Source organism: Cupressus sempervirens, chromosome 10 (assembly GCF_028749045.1).
Source record: "Cupressus sempervirens isolate cs-2001-9-10 chromosome 10, ASM2874904v1, whole genome shotgun sequence".
Lineage (NCBI taxonomy): Eukaryota > Viridiplantae > Streptophyta > Pinopsida > Cupressales > Cupressaceae > Cupressus > Cupressus sempervirens.
In genome coordinates this window covers 233,087,924-233,109,973 of record NC_143127.1, presented here as the reverse complement: position 1 = coordinate 233,109,973, position 22,050 = coordinate 233,087,924, and the positions used below count along the sequence as shown (strand labels likewise).

Sequence of the window (22,050 nt, the reverse complement as noted above, 5' to 3'; positions counted from 1 at the left end):
GAAGTTTTCTCAAATTTAGCATTGTCATTTTCTTGATTTTGGCAAGTACTAATTAAAATCTTGGTGGTTAGCCGATTTCTCAGAATTCACCCATGCTAATTAACATTACGTACCACTAGTTAGAAGAAAAAATTGAAGACTAAAGATGTCTAGAAAACGGTGTATAAGTAAAAAAATAACACTACACTTTCAGAAAAGATGATTACGTGGGTATTTTATGAGCATTTAAGAATCGGCGCCGCTCCATTTCTCCCCAACAAACAATAGATATTTCCCTTCAACTAAGGCGGTGGTCTTATGATATTGACACTATTAAATGTTAATCTACCTGCATTGTCGGTGGTCCTGTCCTGAGAATGGTAATAAATCAATTGTTGATTTTTGTTCATTAATAATTTTCATAAAAGTGAATAAAACTCCAGGAAAATGGTGTCAGCCAATCATAAATTTGTAATTAGTATATGATAATTTCATTTTCTTAATAATACTCCTCAACCTTTGCAATATGGCAGGTGGTTACCCAGAAAAAAGAAATAGCGGGGGTGAAAAAAAACATTAGTTCCCTTCAAAGGCAGGGACTAATAAATTTGACCACGAGCAATGCCATGTAGCTTCTTTAGAATGTAAACTTTGTTTACATCAGGCTTAAACAAAAGGATTTATTCTTAGTTGATTTGGATGAAAACCATTTAAAACTTTAATGGAGAAGAAAGGCAAAAACAAAAAAAACAAAAAATAAATAAACAACTTTTGTATATTTTGCAGTTGTTAAATGATTGTTTTTACTATATTAATTTGTTTAAGTTTGTTGTAATATATGATTTTTATTTTATTAGTCCCTGCCAGGGAACTAATGTTTTCTTTTATACCCCCATTAATTTTTTTCCTGCCAAACATGAATCATATTGTAAAGTTTGAGAGACAATATTAAAAAAATCTATATATTATGTGCTAATTCCAGATTTTCATTGGTTGATACAAATTTCCTGGGGATTTTGGGTATTTTTAATTTTAATTAAAATGACAAAAAAATTCAAAGGTACAACTGTAATGCTGAATTAAATGCGTCTGGAAAGAGGTAAGAACAAAATAAATGCTTGCATCTATCCGGATAAGAACCAGTCATGAAAGCCAATCCTCAATCTAGAATGGTTTCTAATCTACACCTTCTACTAAAACAAATCCGTCGATGCCCATTGAAGCCTGCTATCAGCCGATGCCCATTGGCGTAGATTAAACTTCTTGGGGAAAAATCATTATTTTTAGAACGGAAAAAGCGGAAAAACGCCAGCGATAAAATAAGAGGGAAGTAAATGTTTCTTAGATATCATTATCATCAGATAGTTTAGTTCCAAATAATCTTTTTCTAAACATTCACTCCCACTACCCTAAACATTTGCCGCCATTTCTACTTTGTCTTGGTGAAAGAGCTCTTGTATTATTTGTCTTCGAAATACTAATATTGGTTCACACGGTTAGATGTTTTAGGACTTTGATTGGAGAATATAAAGGAATGATCTCGAGATTTTCAAATGAACGACTTCATGGGTAAGTCTATCTTATCTTTTAAAACCGCCTTATGAAAAGCATATAACATCATCAGATTTTGATAAGTAGGAGATAATTTCCACAGCTAGTCAAATTGTGATATTGCTATCAGGATTTAACTGTGTGATTTTTGAGTCAAACTCATTGACCCATGTTTCATGAGTAGTGATTCAACATGAATCCATCTCTCATGAGAATAAATGGAACACTTAGCACTCATTGGATCTAGGTGATGCTCACAGGGGTGAAGCATCGGGACTTCCCGGGAGGTCACCCATCCCAGTACTACTCCAGCTTGAGCGCGCTTAACTACAGAGTTTCCTCCATAGTTAAACCCAAAGCTTGCAACCCCATTTGCATGAGTGCTGAGTGTTCCATTTATTCTCATGAGAGATAGATTCATGTTGAATCACTACTAATGAAACATGGGTCAATGAGTTTGACTCAAAAATCACACAGTTAAATCCTGATAGCAATATCACAATCATCATATTTACTTTGCATTCAAAATTCATTTATTCTCACGATTTATTTTTCATGGTTAATATTTAAAAGATCCATTTTATATTATAAATTGAATGGGTTATAATTTAATAATAAAAGTTTATTTATATTATATTGTTTACTTAAATAATGTCATTCTTTAAAAAATCGAATATTCTTATAATTAAAAAGAAAATTTTAGGGGATTGAGAGTGGGAATTTTGAGTCTTTGATTTTTAGTCAAAAAGATTCTCGACCTTCAACCAATAAAAATATTAATTTGAGCCACAACTTCAAGACCCAATGAATCTTAGTTCATACTCAAGGTTCAAATGTGAAAGCAAACTACAATTTACCGAATGCGGTTATTTTGTTGTTGTCAACTACAATTTCAATAATATCTCAAGACGTTTTGAGTTTGCCAATTAAATACAAATATAAATAATATATAGAAATAAATATAAATATATAAATTGTCAATATTTTATAAATTTTAATCTCTATAACAAATTGATATATATTATAAGTCTCAACAAAGGCACATTCCACTTAAACATTCCAAGCTCGCAAAGAGCTCTTGTTTGTTGTTGTTTTGATATCTAGACCTAACCACGAATCAACTCTTATAAATGACATCAAAGGAGGTAAAAACAATATATTGAAAAAAAAAACAACACTTTGGAAAATAGAATGGAAGGGACACGTGTTCGCATCGTTAAATCTGTAAAAAAGGCAGTTTTGGGGAATAGGAAGGAGTCAGGACAGACAATAACCTGATAAAGATATTTGTTTTCTACGGTCTGACAAAATCTTCGTCTCTTTTTGGCACTTCCTAGTGAAAGTTGATTTTTTGCTTTTTCACACGAGTAATCACGCTGAAAGTAGGAAGAGAGCAAGTACATTGTTGGTCTAAAGCACAAATTATTAGTTCCTGCCAAGGCAGGAAAACTATTGGATTCCTCCAGTTTTTCAAAACTAAAAAATCTAGCCAATGAAATTGCAGAATTTTTTGGAGAGCTTTATTTATTATAAAGTTTACATTACTATTGTATTATTTCATTTATTAAAAAAAACATTAATCTTACATTTGATTGGCTTAATTATAAAAATGCAATGAGTAAAATAGATTTTATGTGGCGAAAAAAGCATATAATTAATTGTTTTTGTTTCTATGATCTGACAGCTACAACACATTTGTTGTCACAAATTTAATGTCTACTAATTCCTATAAGGTGATCTGTCATCTGACACCTTTCGCATTAATTTAATGTCTATTAATTGCTATTATTAATGTATGCCCTGTAAACCATCTTTTAGCCATATTTTATAGTGCCCGCATCTCGAAGACTCCAAAGATCTTCCTATATTCTCGATGACACACAGACACCGTTCACTCAGACACCACCAGACGTTGCTATTCTTCTAAGCTTTAAGGATTCAAAACCATTTAGAACATTGACAACTGGAACATCTTGTCCCGGGTATATTTTTCTCTGTTTTGATTATTGACCATAGTCAGTGTAACTGAATACATTTTAGTTTTCGCGTGCAAATTCTTTTTGAACACTCTGTTCTGGGATCTACAAACTATGTGGGTTGTAGTTTTCTGTTAACTCTGTTGTATTTTTTTCATCGCTGGTCATGATGAACAGAAAATGATTTTTTTTTCCTTTGTTGCATTTCGCTGAATTGGAGCTTTTGCTCTAAAAATCAACATTCTCTGAGTTTTATTGTTAAAAAAACAATTTTAGCTTGCACAGGTTACCCAAAGAAAGAGCCCTCCTTGTTATTTTGGTTTGTCTGCCCATTCACATGAACGGCCTTCGGAGTCAATATGCAAGTGTTTTTCTAACAGAAGGAAGTTTCTTTAAGTGGTATTTAGAAATTTTTTAAGTGGTGTTTTTCTATAAAGTGGTGTTTAGAAATTTTTATAGGAAAGCAAAATGTTCTACTATTCGTCCACTCCACTAGGTTGGAGCTCTTGAATCCATTTGGCTCACACCCATTTCTTTTGTTGTGGCTTCAGAATACCCACTGTTTTTCTTATTTCTCAAGTTTTTAAAATCTTTAGGAGACATACGCATTTCATTTCAGAAGCGTTGGTGGCTTTGGAAACATCCGCTTTTGGAATCAGTTCCAATTTTTCCTTGATGCCACTGCTCTTGTTCCTCAAATAGTGAAACACATTTCATTCTAACAGTTGCTTACAAGCAGAAAAAGTTAAATGTTGGATGAAAGCTTACAAAACAATCTAGTATCTGTAACTGTGTCAGATTTTCTGACTGATGGCTACCCTTGGTCTAGTTGAGAAAACATATTCGTGATGTATGGGCAGAGCTTACACCAAGCATGTCATCACCATGAAAAGGGTTTTAACTCTGTCGACTTAGCTAAAGCTGCAGTTGAATGTTTACTTTCGTATTTGTTGATAGTTGATGCTGTGTCGTTTACATATTTCCTCGGTTTGAAGCCAGTAAGCAGATAATTTTTGTATACTGCAAGCTTCGCCAAACCCTATTGGTATGCTGCAACGAAGAATTGACATTTTTGCATAACACTTTGTAGTCATTTATTAATATAAATTGTAAAAAAATAAGGTTGGGCTCCTTACAAGACAGAAGACCCATACCTAGACCTGATAAAGGAGTGATAGGGTTATAGCACAAATAATCAGAGAATAAGAAAGAAAACAGTATGATTGAGAACAAGTAAACAAAAAATTCATAAACCCAAATATGTTCGACCTCTCTCTTTAACAGAGATAATGGCTTTGCCGAGCACCCTCAATCAAGATCTGTAGCCACTGCTGCAGAGTCTCCTCATTTTGAACGCAGAGTTTCCCCCATTTTGCACCACCACTGCGCTGCCATTGCTCCACCCATAATCTGTCCGAGACTTGTGGAGTTCACTGAAACAAGTGAATTCAATCCATTTTGGCCTTACTCATTGCGGATTCCGCATGCACAATTGGGCAGTCGTCTCAAATCTGCCTGTATAATTTTTCCAAATTTCATATGCTCTGAATCGGGTTTGTCAAAGAAGCGAACCCCGAGCTCACCACTTGCGCGAATGCTGGCTCTATAAAGCATTTTTCTCTATGAAATATCAGGAAAATCTTTCTCCAACTTTGCCAAAGCCATAAAACAAACACTACCAGCTGCCGTACTTTAACTTCTGTTTCCTTACAAGTGGGTTTGCATTTCCGTGAAAGAAGACCTCTGGAGATAATAACTTTTAGATTTGGTGGTTTTAATTATTACAATAGACACCCTTAACTACTATCATATTTGGTGGTTTTAATTATTATTATAGACACCATTGGGCTATTATTTCAGCACCCGTAATTTAATTTTACAATATTCTTACATTCGTGCGTGGGGTTACTTGTTGGGCAAATACATTCATTGTAACTATTTCAGGAGTTGTTATGTTTTACACACATTCATAAATTTCAATTGAATTATTCCAATAATCAACCTTAAAGCTTATGGAGTACGTAAGAATATTCGTTATCAACATATAACATCTAATTCACCTATTGATTCTAATTAAACTTTAATTAATTTTTCATTATCAATTAATTATTAATGATTAATTATTAATTATTTTACACATTTACTAAAGAAATAATATTTGAAATGAGAATTATATTCGCAAATACTAATTCAACAAAAAAAAAAAATCTAGTGCAATAATAATTACAAAATTCTCCACCTCATTATATATTTTCATATGATTATATATATAAACTATATGATTATTTATTTAGAATATTAGAAAGATTTGTTTTCCTCTCAAAAGAGTTATATTTTTATCAACTTCAACTACATAATTGTCATTATTATATTGTTTAGTTCTATGAAAAATGACAATCTCGAGATCTCTTTAACTTGTACATTCATAATATTATATCTATACACTTTTCTTTATAATTTTTAATTAAAAATAGTTATATATTACTAAATTATGACCACAGTCGACAACCACGGCCACAAATTTTCATTCGTTCTTATCAAGAATTTTAAAACAAAAACAATTTCCAAGATTTGACCGTCTTGGCTTTTCCAACTGGCGGTGGATAAAAAAATTTAATTCTTGTTTGTACGTACGTAAATATCTACAACTAGACTATAGGTGCTATAATTCATCGTTTTTCAATATATATGTCTATTTCGTATGATTAATATATATAGGGAAACGAGAGGTATTAACATTTTTGTAGATGTAGCACATCTTATTTCTTTTTTTCTACTTGGACTCAATACATTTCAATTATGGAGTCTTTTTAAGATTAGAAGTGCTTAGTTTGTCATCTTATTGTGAAAGAGTAGTAAAAAAAAATAGTTTAATTATTATGTATTTGTAGTTCAACACTAATGACTAAGTACTAATAACAATTATCATAACTAATGTGTAATCTAAAATGTACAAATATATTTTTAACCATAAATAGTATTTTTAACCCTAATGTTACCTAAAACTAAAAAGATAATTATAATTATAATTATAATAAAAAAATCCAACCCCAACTCTAATATTAGTTCTATGTGAAATCTTATATTTCAAATTCTCTCAGCAAAAAATAATTGAACTCTTAGCACATTCCAAACTCTACTCCCATCTTTGATGAAAAATTAGGTCCACATGATAAATGAATCATGAAACCTAACCCTAAATTTATGCTAAACATAATTGCATCTTGATCTATATACAATCCAAAAAAATTAACCTAATCATGTATTATATTATAAATATTTTGAGTATATATCACAATCTTAAATATTTTATTAAAGTTCTGATGTCCTTCATTTAGGAATAATAGTACATAATGGGACAAAACTTATTGTTGATAAGATTGCACATCTACAATACTAAATTCATTGTATTAAATTAACACTTTTTTAAATTCTATCTAAATAACTATATACTATAAATTTTCCTTTCATATTTTCCCCCTATTAAAATATATATAGTTTCATTATAAATTCATTATCTTTTTGTTGAACATAGTATGTAAACAAAATTTGATCATAACTTTCATAACAATTTACCAACTTGAAATTTCTATGCTTATAATTAAATAATTTCCCATGCCCACTATTATATCCAAACTATATCACTAGGCAAGAAAACTAATAATATAGAATAAATAATATTTATATATATTCTTTTAAAATTTTAATTAATGTACAAGTTAGTATACTATTTTATTATACAATTAAAGTTAGTATATTATGTTCAATTATAGAGTTAGTTATACTAACTATATTATCTTATCTAAGTTATATAATATAATATTTTTATTATTAGTCTTGTTTTGTAGATATTAAATATTTATAGATATTTATCTGCAAATATTTATAGATATTTATCTGCAAATATTTATAGATATTTATAGAAAATTTTGTGCCTTCGTTATAGTAAGAACAATCAATGCTCAGAAAGACAATTACACAACCACCGTAATCTCTTTTGTTTAAACCAAGTTTCTTAATAAGTACATTCAAACAATTTTTATTCGAATATTATATTGATCATACTATTTGCGCCATTTGTGGTTGAAACATCTTATGCTTTTAGACAATCGCAGTAATGCATACTACTTTATAATATTTTCTATGTCATACATTTCCATTGTTTTATGCTTTTCTCAAGTTGTTTAATATCAATGAGCTTGAGTGAGTTCTTCATTTGTTCTTAAATTATTATCTTCATAATTGAATGATTGGTATGGAAATCTTGATAAATCTTCAGATTTTGAATTTTATGATGTATAATACTCTTACCAACCTGAGCCATTTGCTGACTGTTACTAGTTTATGCTGATTATTAATGCTATTACTAGTTTGTGTTGATTGAGATTTTAAGCTTTTTAGGTGGCTTAGATTACACTATAGCTCCTGATTTTGCATCCCATTTTTAGCAATGTTCCACACTTTGCTAGTATTTTGTTAACTGTCAATAGCCTGTTCAATTTGTTCAATTGCTAATAAGCAAACTGTGATAAATTTGCCTATTCATCACATGAAACTGTTGTACTAAAATAACTAATTTTTTTGTCAAGCTATTTTAATTGTGTACAACATGAGCAATTTGCATTCATAAAATGATATCCCATTAACTTTTTGTCTTTCAATTGAGTATTCTATATGCAGTTTGATCCTAATAGTACAAAAATTATTAGGCTCTTTTCTATTTTTAATATATTTTTCAGCATTAGTCTATTTCTAATTTTTATCATTTACCCTTATATATATACTATATACTCTGTCATAGATTAGTTACCTTTATTCTTCTTTTTTAATTTGGTTGACATTGAATTTTTAAAAATAGAATCTGTACGTTTAAAATATATAATATTCTAAATAAATATATAAGCTTCTCAATTCTTTTAGTTAAATATTCTTTACATTTTAAAATATCTTTAGTTAAATATAAGTAAGATACTTTTTGATATAAATATTATTTTTATTTTCTAATTCAATTGAATTTCTTTCATTTTATAAAACTCTTCTATATAGAGAAATATTTAAAAATGGACTATTCAACTTATATATCCAAACTATGTCACTAGGCAAGAAAACTAATAATATACAATAAATAATATTTATATATATTCTTTTAAAATTTTAATTAATGTATACGTTAGTATACTATGTTACAATTAAAGTATTATGTTCAATTATAGAGTTAGTTATACTAACTATATTATCTTATTTAACTTATATAATATTATATCTTTTATTATTTATTATTAATTATTTTATACATTTACTAAATAAATAATATTTCAAATGAGAATTATATTCTCAAATACTAATTAAATATTGATTGTATCTTAAATATATTTATTTATCATATTATTATTTTGTATTCTATAATTGTCTCCTCCTTTATCTAAGATATCTACGTTTATGAGTCTCATCTATATTTCTATTTTAGGATAAGGAGTCAATCAATCTTTTTAGTAACCATTAATGTCACATTTTCTAAATTGAGGATGGCTAAGAACACTTGTTGCTTTTGAGAGGTATACACACATAGTAGCCTGCATAAAGAACATAAAGCACATATGGAAAACAAAGTCAACAAATCAGTCAAGAAAACATGACACTTAAGGTATGAATTCCATTTTCCCATGTATTTTATGCCTATTATTTTTTCAGAAATGAAATTGCTTTTCTGTTAGGTTCTGCACAAAATATATAGTTTATTTTCACTTTTGACTAATATTATTTTCTGTTTGTATTATTTAATTTATGCTTTAGAGAAGTAGATCACATTCTATTCTAGTATCACCACAATACATAAACTAAAAATGAAAAATATAGAAGTTAAAGACATTGAGAACTATGAAAACAATAGAAAAATTCAAGATTGTAACATTTATAACATACTTAGGGAACAAGGACTTTATAGATTACATACATTCAAATATAATGTAGGAGACTGCCTTTTTGATTCACTACAGTTCTTGTTGAACAATACATATACGTCAATACAATTGTGAAAAGGCATTGTTCACTATTTCTTAGCTCGCCTAAAAAGACATGAACCAGAAGCCATTGACTCCTACAACCATGAATTGAATCCACAAAGTCTATATGAGTTGCACAAAGCCAACTATGTTCAAACATATTTACGAAGAATGCAATTGTCTGCAAAACCAACAACACCAAATACAGAAACTGGACTTTGGGGAGATATATTCTATATACACTGGCTATCAAACTGGTTGAATATACAAATATCTATTTGGTCATCAACAAGAGGGAAAAAGTACTTGCATTTCAACAAACATTCAAATACAAAATCATATTCATTACTATTCCATGATCTTAATCCACTATCTGGACATTTTGAACCTCTCATGGAATCTACAAGAAATACTAACAGACAAGATATGCAATGCCTACCCAAAGAGCTTAAGAAAACAATTGATCTCAAATCAAGCATACAAGATGCAACAATGACAAATCAGCCAAATTCAAAAAGCACTAATAAAATCAAAACTCAAATTAGCATGGCCCAAAAACGAAAAGCAAATGAACATACATCTCTTCGTCGCCTAAAGAAAAAAATACGGGGAAACTATGAACTTGATTCCCATGACTCTATATGTCCAAATACAATGGTGGAACAACAAAAATTCCAACCAAACCACATCAAAACCTCTTCTAACTTAAAACATAAACAATCCATATCTAAAAAAACTAAAAAAAAATAATCCCCAACACAAGTGTTCGAAGAAATAATTAAAGATACACCAAAGTATACATGTTTTGTTTGTCAATTATTGTGTTTCAAGAAAGACATCAGAACATTCAAAAATAAACAAAAAGAAATGTATCGCAAATTGATCAAATCATTTGACAATCTACTAACAGATTCAATTTGTCGAAATTGTCAAACTTCATTAAAGCATTCCACTGTACCTAAATATGCAACTCCACATAATATCAGAATGAACAATCCATTACAATATGTACAACAATTAACACAATTAGAAGAGCGTCTAGTTTCACTACGAATTGCATTTGCACAAATATGGGAACTTGGATACAAGAGATCACAAATGGGCTTGACAGGTTCAATTATTAATGTCCCAGTCAACACAGAAATTATACAAACAACATTGCTTTTATTAACTAATATCACAACAACAATTGATGTGTCCCTGAAAAGACGCATTGAATACAAAAATGCCTTCCAAAAAGGTATGGTGCGTCCAACTTTGATCATTCAAGCACTTCAACAATTAACAACCACAACCTTATACAAATTGGAAAATGTACAAATAAATGATAACTGGAAACAAGTGCTTCAAACCAATAACGACATTGAAGAAAACCTAGAAAATGGCACAACTGAAGTAGATTCTGAAAGTGACAATGAATATGAAGCATCTCAAACTCTAGTCCATGGATTCACTGAATCAAGCAACATTCACAACATACAAGACAAAGTAATAGAGATTGCACCTGCACAAGACAACTACCCTGTTGGAATATTTAAAGATAAATATGCAGAAGAAATGAATTTTCCAACACTATTTTTTGGCATACCACGCTATGCAGATATTTTGAACTATAGCTACCAAAAAATTGTGCAATGGGAATTATTAAATTCAAATATCAATTTTGCGTACCATACAACAAATCTATTTTTCAAAACAACAAAGATACTCATTCAACAAGTACTAACAACAATGTGGATCAGAATACGAAAAGGACAATTAAAAGGAAGAAAATTATTAGTAAAAGATGTCAAACATAAACCAAATCTAGAGAAAATACTTAAATTAGATAAATAAGATATTGGCTATGTTGACTTCAAAAAAATACGAATATCTCCTGACTACACACAACAATTAAAAAAAAATGTTTTTGCAATGATACGACAATTGGGCCACCCACTTTTTTCCTCACGTTCATTAGTGCTGAACAAAATTGGCTACCTTTGAACACCACACTTGAAGAACTTCATAACTCCTACCAGTTATCAAGAAAACAAAATATTTATAATGAAAATCAAAATGATGCATTTAGACTCATCAAAAGAGACCCAATAACTTGTGCTCGATATTATAGACATAGGATAAATGCATTAAAAAAATTGATCTTTGCAGACAACTCCATTTTTGGAAATATTGTAGACTATTTCTCTGTAACTGAATTCCAAAATCGTGGAAATGAACATGACCATTTTCTCATATGGGTAAAAGGTGCACCAATTTATGGAAAGCAAAACGATTCAAGCATTGTACATTTTGTGGAAACTTATATCACATGTGACACAAAAGATTTAGAACCACATATAGCTATATTGCATAAGCAACATCATACAAAACAATGCCAAAAAAAAAAAAAAAAAACACAATGTAGATTCAACTTCCCAATTGAGCAAGACTACAATACTCGAGCCATTACTTGAAACAGATGAAACTACACATTCACTTGCAAAAAACATTCTTACAAAAATCGAAAAAGCAACTTAGAACACTACATATACATTCCAATTTTTTTTGGATGATATGTCAACCAATGAACCTGAATACATAATGGCCCTAAGATCAACAATCAACCGACCTACTATTTACCTTCAATGAAACCCTTCTGATATATGGAACAATGGTTTTGCCAAAAAAATACCCCAAATATGGAAGGCAAATATGGATACACAATTTGTCCTCAATGCATATGCAGCAGCAATGTATTGCAGCTCATACATGACAAAAGTTGATAAAACAACGACAACTGCATTTCATCAAATCCATAAAGACCACCAAGAAAACAATATTGATGCAGTTAAAATGATTTCAAGGCTTGGAAATGCTTTACTTAACTTGCAACAAATGTCATCTCCACAAGCAACACATCTTGCTCTATCACTCCCTTTAAATTATAGCTCCAGAAAGTGCATTTTTATCGACACAAGATCAGACAATAATCGTACTTTCATATTGAAATCTACAAAAGACTTAAACAAAGAATCTGATGATTCTGAAAATGTCATGCACAAATCTATAATTGACTACTATCTAAAACGCCCTCACACTATTGCACACATATGCCTTGCAAAATTTTTGTCAAAATACAAAAAAGATGGAAGAAAACTTCAACTGAACAACAAACCAAGAGTTATACGATTCATTAATTTCAACAAACACGTCGACACAAAAAATCATTTTAGAGAACAGTTACTTTTATACATGCCATTCACACTAAGTGAAGAGACATTGAAACATAATTTTCAGTCTTGGGAAAAGGCATACTTCCATCAAGAGAATGCTATCCAATTGAATCGAGCAAATTTCTACTATAATACAAATTCTAGATGGGGTGATATTGATACAGCTATCAATGAACTAATTGAAAATGAACCCAACATTAAAAATACATGCTATATAGACAAATTACATGAACAATAAGACCACTATAATATACAAGACAATATGCAAACCACATTCCATATAACCCCATAAAACATATATCGAAATGGATTTGAAATTGCTCGATGCCCACAAATAATGGATAATAATGACTACTACAAATTGAGAAGAATGCTAAATATAGAACAACAAGCAATTGTCAAAGATGTTATTATGAAAAAAATGAAAGATTTAAAGACTTCATTGCACTTGTTCCTAATAGGAGGCATTGGAACAAGAAAGACATTTACTGCAAAAGCTATTTATGAAGCTCTAATACGTCTATATAGCAATTGCATAAACAATGATCTATATAAACCAAAAGGACTAATAATTGCATACACAGGCAAGGCAGTATATAACATTGGAGGGACAACACTACACTCAACTTTTCACATACCTTTCAACAAATCTAAATTTGTCCCACTTAGCATAGAAATTATGGACTCAATTTCCAAGAATTATAGTCAACTACATGTGCTCCTCATAGATGAAATTTCATTAGTTGGCTCTACATTTCTACGATACATTGAGAAACGATTACGAGATATTAAACAATTACCTACTGTATACTTTGGCAACCTTGACACAATTTTCTATGGTGACCTTTACCAGACACTCCCTGTACTAGATGTTGTAGTCTTCGACAACAAACACAATCTCACAGAGTTAATGCCTCACAATTTTTGGAAGGACAATGTCAAGTGTTACTCATTAACCACAACCATGTGACAACAAGATGAAAATTTTGTCTCAACACTCAATATAATACGCCTAGGTATACAAACAAACGAAGATATACAATACATAAACTACAATTGTCTAAAGCCAACACCATCTGACCCAACATTTCCCTGCCTTTTTTATAGAAGAAATGATGTTAATAGACACAACAACAATATTCTCTCAACAATTCCAGGCGCACCCATAATATTAGATGCAATAGATGTTGAAGATGACAATTATTCAACAACACGACTATATAATCATGCAGCAATATTACCAACTCAAATTATCCTAAAACCAAACATACTCATTGAGATTATTGGAGGGAACTACAACACACAAGATGACCTAGTAAATGGGTCTGATGGAATCTTCAAGTCATACACAAAACATCAAGATTTTGATATCGTATGGATCCAATTCAATGACCCCAAAGTTGGCAAACAACAACAAAAAGCACTATATCAATACTATGCTCCAACAATAGAAAAACATTGGGTTCCCATAACTCGAATTGCAAGGCCCATCCCAAAGGTACTTAGTAATGGGAAAATAAAAATTAGAAACCAATTCCCAATACAGAGTGCATGTGCTCGAACAATTCATCGATCACAAGGATTAACAATGGATGGGCTTGCATTTGATCCAACAAGCATAACACAACATTGATTAACATACACAACACTATCAAGAACAAGAACAATTCAATCATTATTTCTATTGACTCCTTTACTTCCCAAACATTTTAAAGTCAAACAACAAATTGAGCAAGAAATGTATCAACTGCAATCAATAGCACAATGGAAACTTGACAAGCCTCTACCATGCTCAAATTCTTTGCCCCACACAATATTGTGCACATTAAACACCCGTAGCTTAAAAGCCCATGCAGATGAGCTTACCACTGACCATGACATAATGTACTCAACCATTCTATGCTTACAAGAAACACACATATATACACCATACACAAATATTTTTCTTAAAAAATATAACCACCATATGATGTATCATATACATGGCATAGCAACTTTTGTGTCAAAGAATCTACTTGTCTCCAATGTAAAACACCATCGAACAAAAAATATTGAAGCCATTACATTGACACTACGCCACCATTCCATTGATCTCAATGTCTCCAACATTTATATGTGACCTAATACTACATTTTTCGAAATCATGACATCAATTTATGAAATAGTCACATCTGTAACTACCGATACTCCTCTTTTCATTGTTGGTGACTTCAACTTTGACATGTCTACAAAAAACAAAGTGACACAAAGATTCACTGAACAAATGCAACAACAGAATATGAACTTCATCCTGAATGAAGCACATGCTGCAAACAAAACACTCATTGACCATATATGGACAAACACACTAGGAAAAATATGTTCCACCTACAAAATAGAAGCCTATTGGACAAACCACCTTGCCACCTTCACAAATATCCACTTTCCCCCATGACCACATTTCAACTACTCTCATACACAATTTAGAGTTCAAAGAACAACATAAGAAATCAATCCAAGTGCCAACTACTCAATCATCTCTTCAAACGTGCTAACAATCTCCACTTAAGGAATATACTTAACATTCATGCTAACACAAATTAGCTTCCTAAACACCTATTTTCTTAGGATTGACCCTTCCTAAGTCAAATTTCAACTTGACCACCTTTGGTGTCTCTGATCCTCATAATTCTCATGTGAAACATTAAGGAAATGTGGAGGAAAAGGCTATTAAAGTCAGCATGGAACTATTTAATTTTTCCTTGATTGCAGAGTCAACAAATATTTGTGTCATTCACATAGCATTTCCATCACTTTGGTTTGAGGGGCCAAGATTGAAGGCTAGGCTCTTCAAAATCATCCATACAAAGATTGGAAACAAAGGGGGATAAAGGAGGTCCCATTACAACTCCATCAATTTCTCTTACATTATACCTTGGAACATGAAAAAAATGATCTGAGGTACAACTCAACCAAGGTGGCAATTGCATTGTATCTCTTCTTCCTAATGACCTTCATAGAGTCAAGGATGATCTAACTTTAGAAATAAGATTGCCTGAAACATTTGCAATTCAAGAGATGTTAGGCGAGTCATTCTAAATTCTAAAGGGAGACGAATGTTTAATGTAAATTGTAATAATTGGCTACTGTGGCAAGATCACATAATTAAGAAAAATAGAACATTCTATATTAGTTATATCAATAAATCTTGCCACACATACAGGACAGGATGAAGATGGCAACCCCTACTGATTAGCTTGAAACTGCAGAAACCTAAAGTCAATTTTTTCACTGGGCTTGTCTTCCCTTTACCCCTGCAATCTAAACTTTTTTGTATCTAAATCTAGGCCTTTTTGTTGAGGGTTCAAACCTCACAAGTTCCTACCAATCCACGATCAATAATACTACAGTAAATGCCTACAGTGAACAGCTCTTGAGTTTGTTTCCTCTAAAGGGAAGAAAATACCAAGCTTATCCTTCATTAAAAATTGTAAGAATCTTGTTGCTTCTTTTAAAATTGCACAGATCCCTCTCTTTTGCAGATTATAGGTGACAATATTCTCATAGCTGAAAATTTGGCCCAAATTCTTTACAATTCCTCTAACTTTTATGGCCGTAGGAATCTTTACCCCTACAATCTAAACTTTTTGTATCCAAAGCCGACCCTTTTTGTCAAGGGTTCAAACCTCACAACTTCCTTCCAATCCACGATCAATAATACTACAGTAAATGCCTACAGTGAGCAGCTCCTGCGTTTGTTTCCTCTGAAGGAAAGAAAATACTGAGCTTATCCTTTATTCAAAATTGTAAGAATCTTGTTTCTTCTTTTAAAATTGCATAGATCCCTCTCTTTCACAGATTATAGGTGACAATATTCTCGTAGCTGGAAATTTGGCCCAAATTCTTTACAATTCCTTTGACTTTTATGATCGTAGGAATCTTTAAAGCCGAATTTACGTTGATCATAGAACTCAGGCAAATACGAACAAGTCTAGTGACTAAAAAGGGGGTTCCTTGTGTTATGGAATTCAATTCTGATTATTTGCTACCATTCAATGCCTCTGGGTTTCTTTAATTTGCGACTCCAACTTGACTTCATTCTTTCTCGGGTATTTTCACTATTTGTCGTCAATGCTCGAAATGGCCATAAGGATTTGGCAAAGATTGAGCATAGGAACGGGAAGTTTGAGCAAAATGCTTCGACCCTACTGATATATGTTGGAACGGTTCACAGTGTAAATTTTATATGCATTTGAAAATTGTGCCATTTCAGGGTTTCTTTATCTTGCATTGAATCGTTCTGAGTAGCTAGTTACTAGTAGAATCACATGGGTATGACATACCTTCCTTGCAATTGTTTTAATGTGAAAAAGCCAACTCGTAACTAAATTTGCTAGCACATTTGGCTCACTTCTAATTCCAGGACATTTTGTACTTAGAATTGGCTGGTTAGTATGCTAATTCAGCAACTTAGGCTTTAATTATAGGAGACCTTATGTTAAATTTTGACTTTATTGGAAACAGTCTATATTATAATTGTATTTTATAATATTCCTTGACATTATGACCCTCTTAAGTTACTATTTTTAATCCCATTTCCATAGTGCAAAATTTCCAACACCCGCGAAGAATGTGTGATAGATGTTTTGGGTTTCAGCTTGGCTTAATCTTGGAAAAGGCAACATTACATCTGTGTTTAGAGTAGTGTTTCAAAACTTGCTGAGTGTCTGCTTCGCTCATAGTAGCTGAGTGTCTGAGTAGTCATAGCAGCTGAGTATGTTTCCCTCATTCTCGTTGGACCTAGAAACACTGAAAAGAAGTGGGAACAAATTTTAAAAACACATCTAAAATAGGTGTTGAAAATCTACAAACCATGCCCAAAGGCTGCAAAGAACATCCAAAATGTGCTTGAAGCTGCCTTTAATGTCTGATTCAGTCTGCTTTGAGTTCTATTTTCTTGGGTCAATGTTTTTAAAACTTGCTTGACACAGACAGTTCATATTATCACTAGCACACTCGGAATGACCAAGCATCATAAATATTAAATTATAAATACTAAGCACAATAGGGTTTTGTAAATGGGTACGTCTAGATGGTCCAAGTCGTGTAATAACAAAGATTCCACAATTTATGAATGAAAAGGGATGGTCTACATCCTGCAATCGTCTTGTATGTTTCCCTTCAAATTGGAACCATCAATGTCGAAATATAGGTCATTAATCTTGCGGTATACGTTCTGTACAGGAGGCTACAGATTCACACTATACACTATTACTAAATTAAGTTAATTTACTATTACTACGAAAATTTGAGAAATTCAGAAGCAATTAATTTACTTTTTAGCAGTCCCTCCTGGTTTAACCTGTGGGTAATTAAACCATTGTGGTCAAGAATTGTCAAACAATACAACAGTTGTAAAGAATTTGTCTGTGTTGCGAGACAGATGGATGAATACGGTCGATAAGACTGCAACTTTCTCTTCATTCATTGAATCTTCCCTCGGAGGATAAGTCTTCAAGTGTGATGTGAGACAACTGGGTGAATACTCTTGATAATTTGCTTTCTAGTTCTCCCCAACTTGTTGACTACGATATGCAACAAAGCAGATATATCATCAAAGCACACATCAACACTTAAATGAGGAATCAATTATATGAGAGCAGATTTTTGAGTGTAATAGACGATCCTTGTATAAAACATAAAGTTGGTTTGACATAAATCATTAATCTAAAATATAGCACCAATACCAGGACATAAAGAATTTTATGGACAAGAAACATATCTAAACCCCAACTTGCAAAATTCAGATCAAGCAAACTACCCAGCTCGCACAGATTTCAGTCTCACTTCACTGAGATGCATTCACACTTTTAACCTGTACAGTAAATAATTTCTAAGCCAAAGACGAGCTATAAACTAAACCAAAAAAACACAGCTTTCTCATGTAAGCTAATAAAACGTTGCAAGGGAATGCCAGGACGCCATATTGTACAGTTTTCTTATGTAGTCAATTTCTTGGATTTTAAACTAGAGGAAAAATATTTTATTGATTTTTTTGGTTCACAAATTAAAAAGTAACCTTTATGAAATCTACAATTACGACACTTTTGGAGCAGTTTATGGAAGGAAAGAACTACATACAAATTTTTGAATAATTTTTTTTGGGCAATTAGAAATGAACATGGACTTTATTTTTTAAAAAAATTTTGGGTCTTGGCGTGTCTCCAAAATGAGTTGGGTGTCTGCTTTCTTGCACAATTAGAGGACACATATAGATGCATGTGGTAGTATACAACAACAAGTGTTGTCCTTAAGTTGTGACTTGTTACAGATAGGCCGCTGTAGGCCTGTCTTCAACAACCATTATTTTGGTTGTGTTCATTTACTTATTTCTTTGTTTGCTCTCCAAATAGTCTTGAATTAGAAGGTTTCTTTGTTTACTCTCCAAACATTATTGAATTAGATTCTTCCTCTGCTCAAATGCTACAATCTTTTTCAGTGAAAGGCCAAGCTTTGGTTTAGTCATTCGTTAAAAAGAAGCGATTTGAGAGCATTCCAGATTCATTTAAAGTTGGTTGATTTCTGTGCTATGAACAAAGTGAAAGGAAATCCTTGAGACCCCACTCTCCCTCTCTTTCATCTATTTGATGAATACAAATAGGGTCTTCGGATTATTTAAGGCATCTGCAAGTTTAACGAAAGTTGCCATTAAATAGGCAAATGGTTTAACATTGACCTTTTGTCTTATGGTTTCCTTCCTTCAAGGGTAGCAATGAGTCCCGAGGAGGAGCAATTGTAGCATAGAATGAAGCTGTGGCGATGGATGGTATAGTGTTGTGGGACAAGCTTAACAATTTATTTTCTCTTGTTTCGATGATAGATTTTACATTTGGTTCAAAACACTGATGTTAAGTAAATTTGATACAATTAAATATTTCAAAAATCAAATTGCAATCAACATTATAGATTCTTGAAATTATGTTTTCAAGAATATGGATATGCTGTAGAGGTGCACAACTTTTGTAAGAGAATATGTTGTAATTTGTCTTTTGAAACACAGGGAGCCTTCACGCATGAGGACTTTGTAGGACACAAGGGCACCATCAAGGCCGGTGATCTACAGGTTTTGACTATCTCCTATCATTAAGTCCCCTATTCTTATTGTTTAATTACTTCACTCTTTTCTATGATGCTCTACAATGTACTGATGGCTCTGCTACATATTGCAATGTACTCTGTACTTGTAGTGGATGACTGCTGGCAGGGGTATTGTCCACTCTGAAATGCCGGCTGGACCAGGATTGCAACATGGTTTGCAGCTGTGGGTTAATCTTGCTGCCAAAGACAAGATGTGAGTGCCTTCTTACAACCTCAAAATTCATAACATTTTCATTAAAAAAGAGTATTGTCATGTTTATAATTCTAGTGTTTCTTATGCCGGTTAGGATTGAGCCTAAGTATCAAGAACTTCAAGGGAAAGAGATATCCAAAGTAGAGAAAGATGGAGTGAAGGCAACTGTTATAGCAGGAGAAGCTTTGGACGTCAAATCTCCTGTTTATACAAGAACTCCCACTATGTATTTGGATTTTATGATGGAGGCAGATGTTGTTCTTCATCAGGCAATTCCAGAGAGTTGGAATGCATTTGTGTATGTCTTGGATGGTGAGGCCACATTTGGTGCTCCAAATTCACCGCCAGTGGGTGCTCATCACAGACTCTTGTTGAGCAGTGGAGATGGGTTGAGTGTGTGGAACAATAATGTTGATAAAAAGACCTGCAGATTTGTCATAATTGGAGGGCAGCCATTAAATGAAGTAGTGGTACAACATGGACCATTTGTGATGAACAGCAGACGAGATAGTGTAGACAATTCAAGATTATCATTTGGGTAGAAATGGATTTGAGAGAGCCAATGTATGGCATTCCCAGATTGGTCAAACTTGATTTATTTCACTTTCAAAATTAATGAAGAAAAGATATTAATAGAAAAAGCTCGAAGGGTAATCAAATTTATGTCATTGGACCAATTTCAGTGGAAGGCAACAGGGGAAGCTTGAGTTTGGGAATAGTATTGCTCAACTGTTCTACCATGGCATCTATTTTGGAGAGGCCTAGTTCATGGAGGAATTTTCTGATAACTTGGGCTTATAACTGCTGTTGAAATTCGAATTTGATGCTAGACTGGATATGCTTTGTTCAACCCTTTACATGCACCGAAGGCCTCCCATCCATCATACGTATCATTGAACATTTAGAAAGTCAGGGAGACGCTGATTCTATTCCCCTACTTGAAACACTAATATTTTGTTCATAATTTTATTTCCCTGCTTGGGTAATTTCGTGTATTTGGCATGCTTGAAAAACTAATATATAGCGGCAATATATTAGGCATTGATGTTCTCAGGAATATGTTTGAATGCTTGAAAAACTAGGTATCAAGAAACGCCCATTTTCTAGTTCATAGCTTAGGGTTTCAGGGTTTTCAAGTAATTTTTTTTTTCGACTTAGGAAAACATTACATGTCATGTACAATTGAGGGTTGCAGACGGATTTAGCTAGATTTCGGCATTGAATTCTCATGTTTTTCATAGACAATTTTGAATTGAATGGTCTCTATTGGGGATTGGGTGTTTTAGGGGAGAAGAAATCCAACATTGCAACTGAGCCAATTACAGAATCCTCTCCAGTAACAACAAATGGAAAATCATTTACAGCAACAACAGATGGCAAATCATTTGTAGCAACAACAAAATCATCTGCAGCGACAACAAATAGAAAATCATTTGCAACAAACAACAATAGCAGTAGAATCATCAGATGCTAAATCAGTCTATTTTAGGAAAGGACAACATACTTTCTACAATGCTGCCAATGTATGGTGTTACTCAAAACCAGTAGCAACAGTAGCAATATTTCTTTCATGCTTCTCCTCTTCCTCTGTTTAATCTGAATTCCCAGTTAGAAATGGGTATGCCCAGTATGAAGCCGCCTTAAGCACTACAACGAGTTCGAGACCTCATCAACATTGAGTGGAGGTCAAATGCATCCACGAGACTTAATTATTGAGTCAAAGAGGCGGTGGGTACAGACAGGGCTTGAATAGGCAGTGGATACAGATAGGGCTTGAATGATATCTGAGAGGCTGTGGGAACAAAAATTTAAAAAATGGAAGAAGTAGATAAGATAAAACTTTCATTAATGTGACATTGAATTGATATCACCTACCTTATTTAAATTATCTCTAATTTTGATTCAAAAATAGATTTTTCTCCTTCCCTTTTTTGGGGTCAGCCAATAAAAGTTCTGATAATTAGTTATTTTCTAATTCTAAAAATATATTGAAAATA

The 22,050-nt window shown here is 32.4% G+C and overlaps 1 protein-coding gene and 1 long non-coding RNA gene across 2 annotated transcripts; one reads left to right on the top strand and one right to left on the bottom strand.

Moving 5' to 3' along the window:
• Positions 1 to 10,652: 10,652 nt before the first annotated feature.
• On the bottom strand, positions 10,653 to 21,966 carry LOC149533487 (uncharacterized). The gene is made up of 2 exons (XR_016356879.1): positions 21,558 to 21,966; positions 10,653 to 11,012 (listed from the first exon to the last, which is right to left on the bottom strand). It is a non-coding gene; the product is annotated as an uncharacterized LOC149533487 (long non-coding RNA).
• Positions 16,758 to 21,094, top strand: LOC149533488 (pirin-like protein). Its single transcript, XM_089803270.1, has 4 exons — positions 16,758 to 16,937; positions 19,763 to 19,825; positions 19,950 to 20,053; positions 20,148 to 21,094. Exons 1-4 carry the CDS (start codon positions 16,758 to 16,760, stop codon positions 20,593 to 20,595), a joined length of 795 nt encoding a protein of 264 aa, XP_089659396.1. The 3' UTR covers positions 20,596 to 21,094.
• Positions 21,967 to 22,050: the final 84 nt, after the last annotated feature.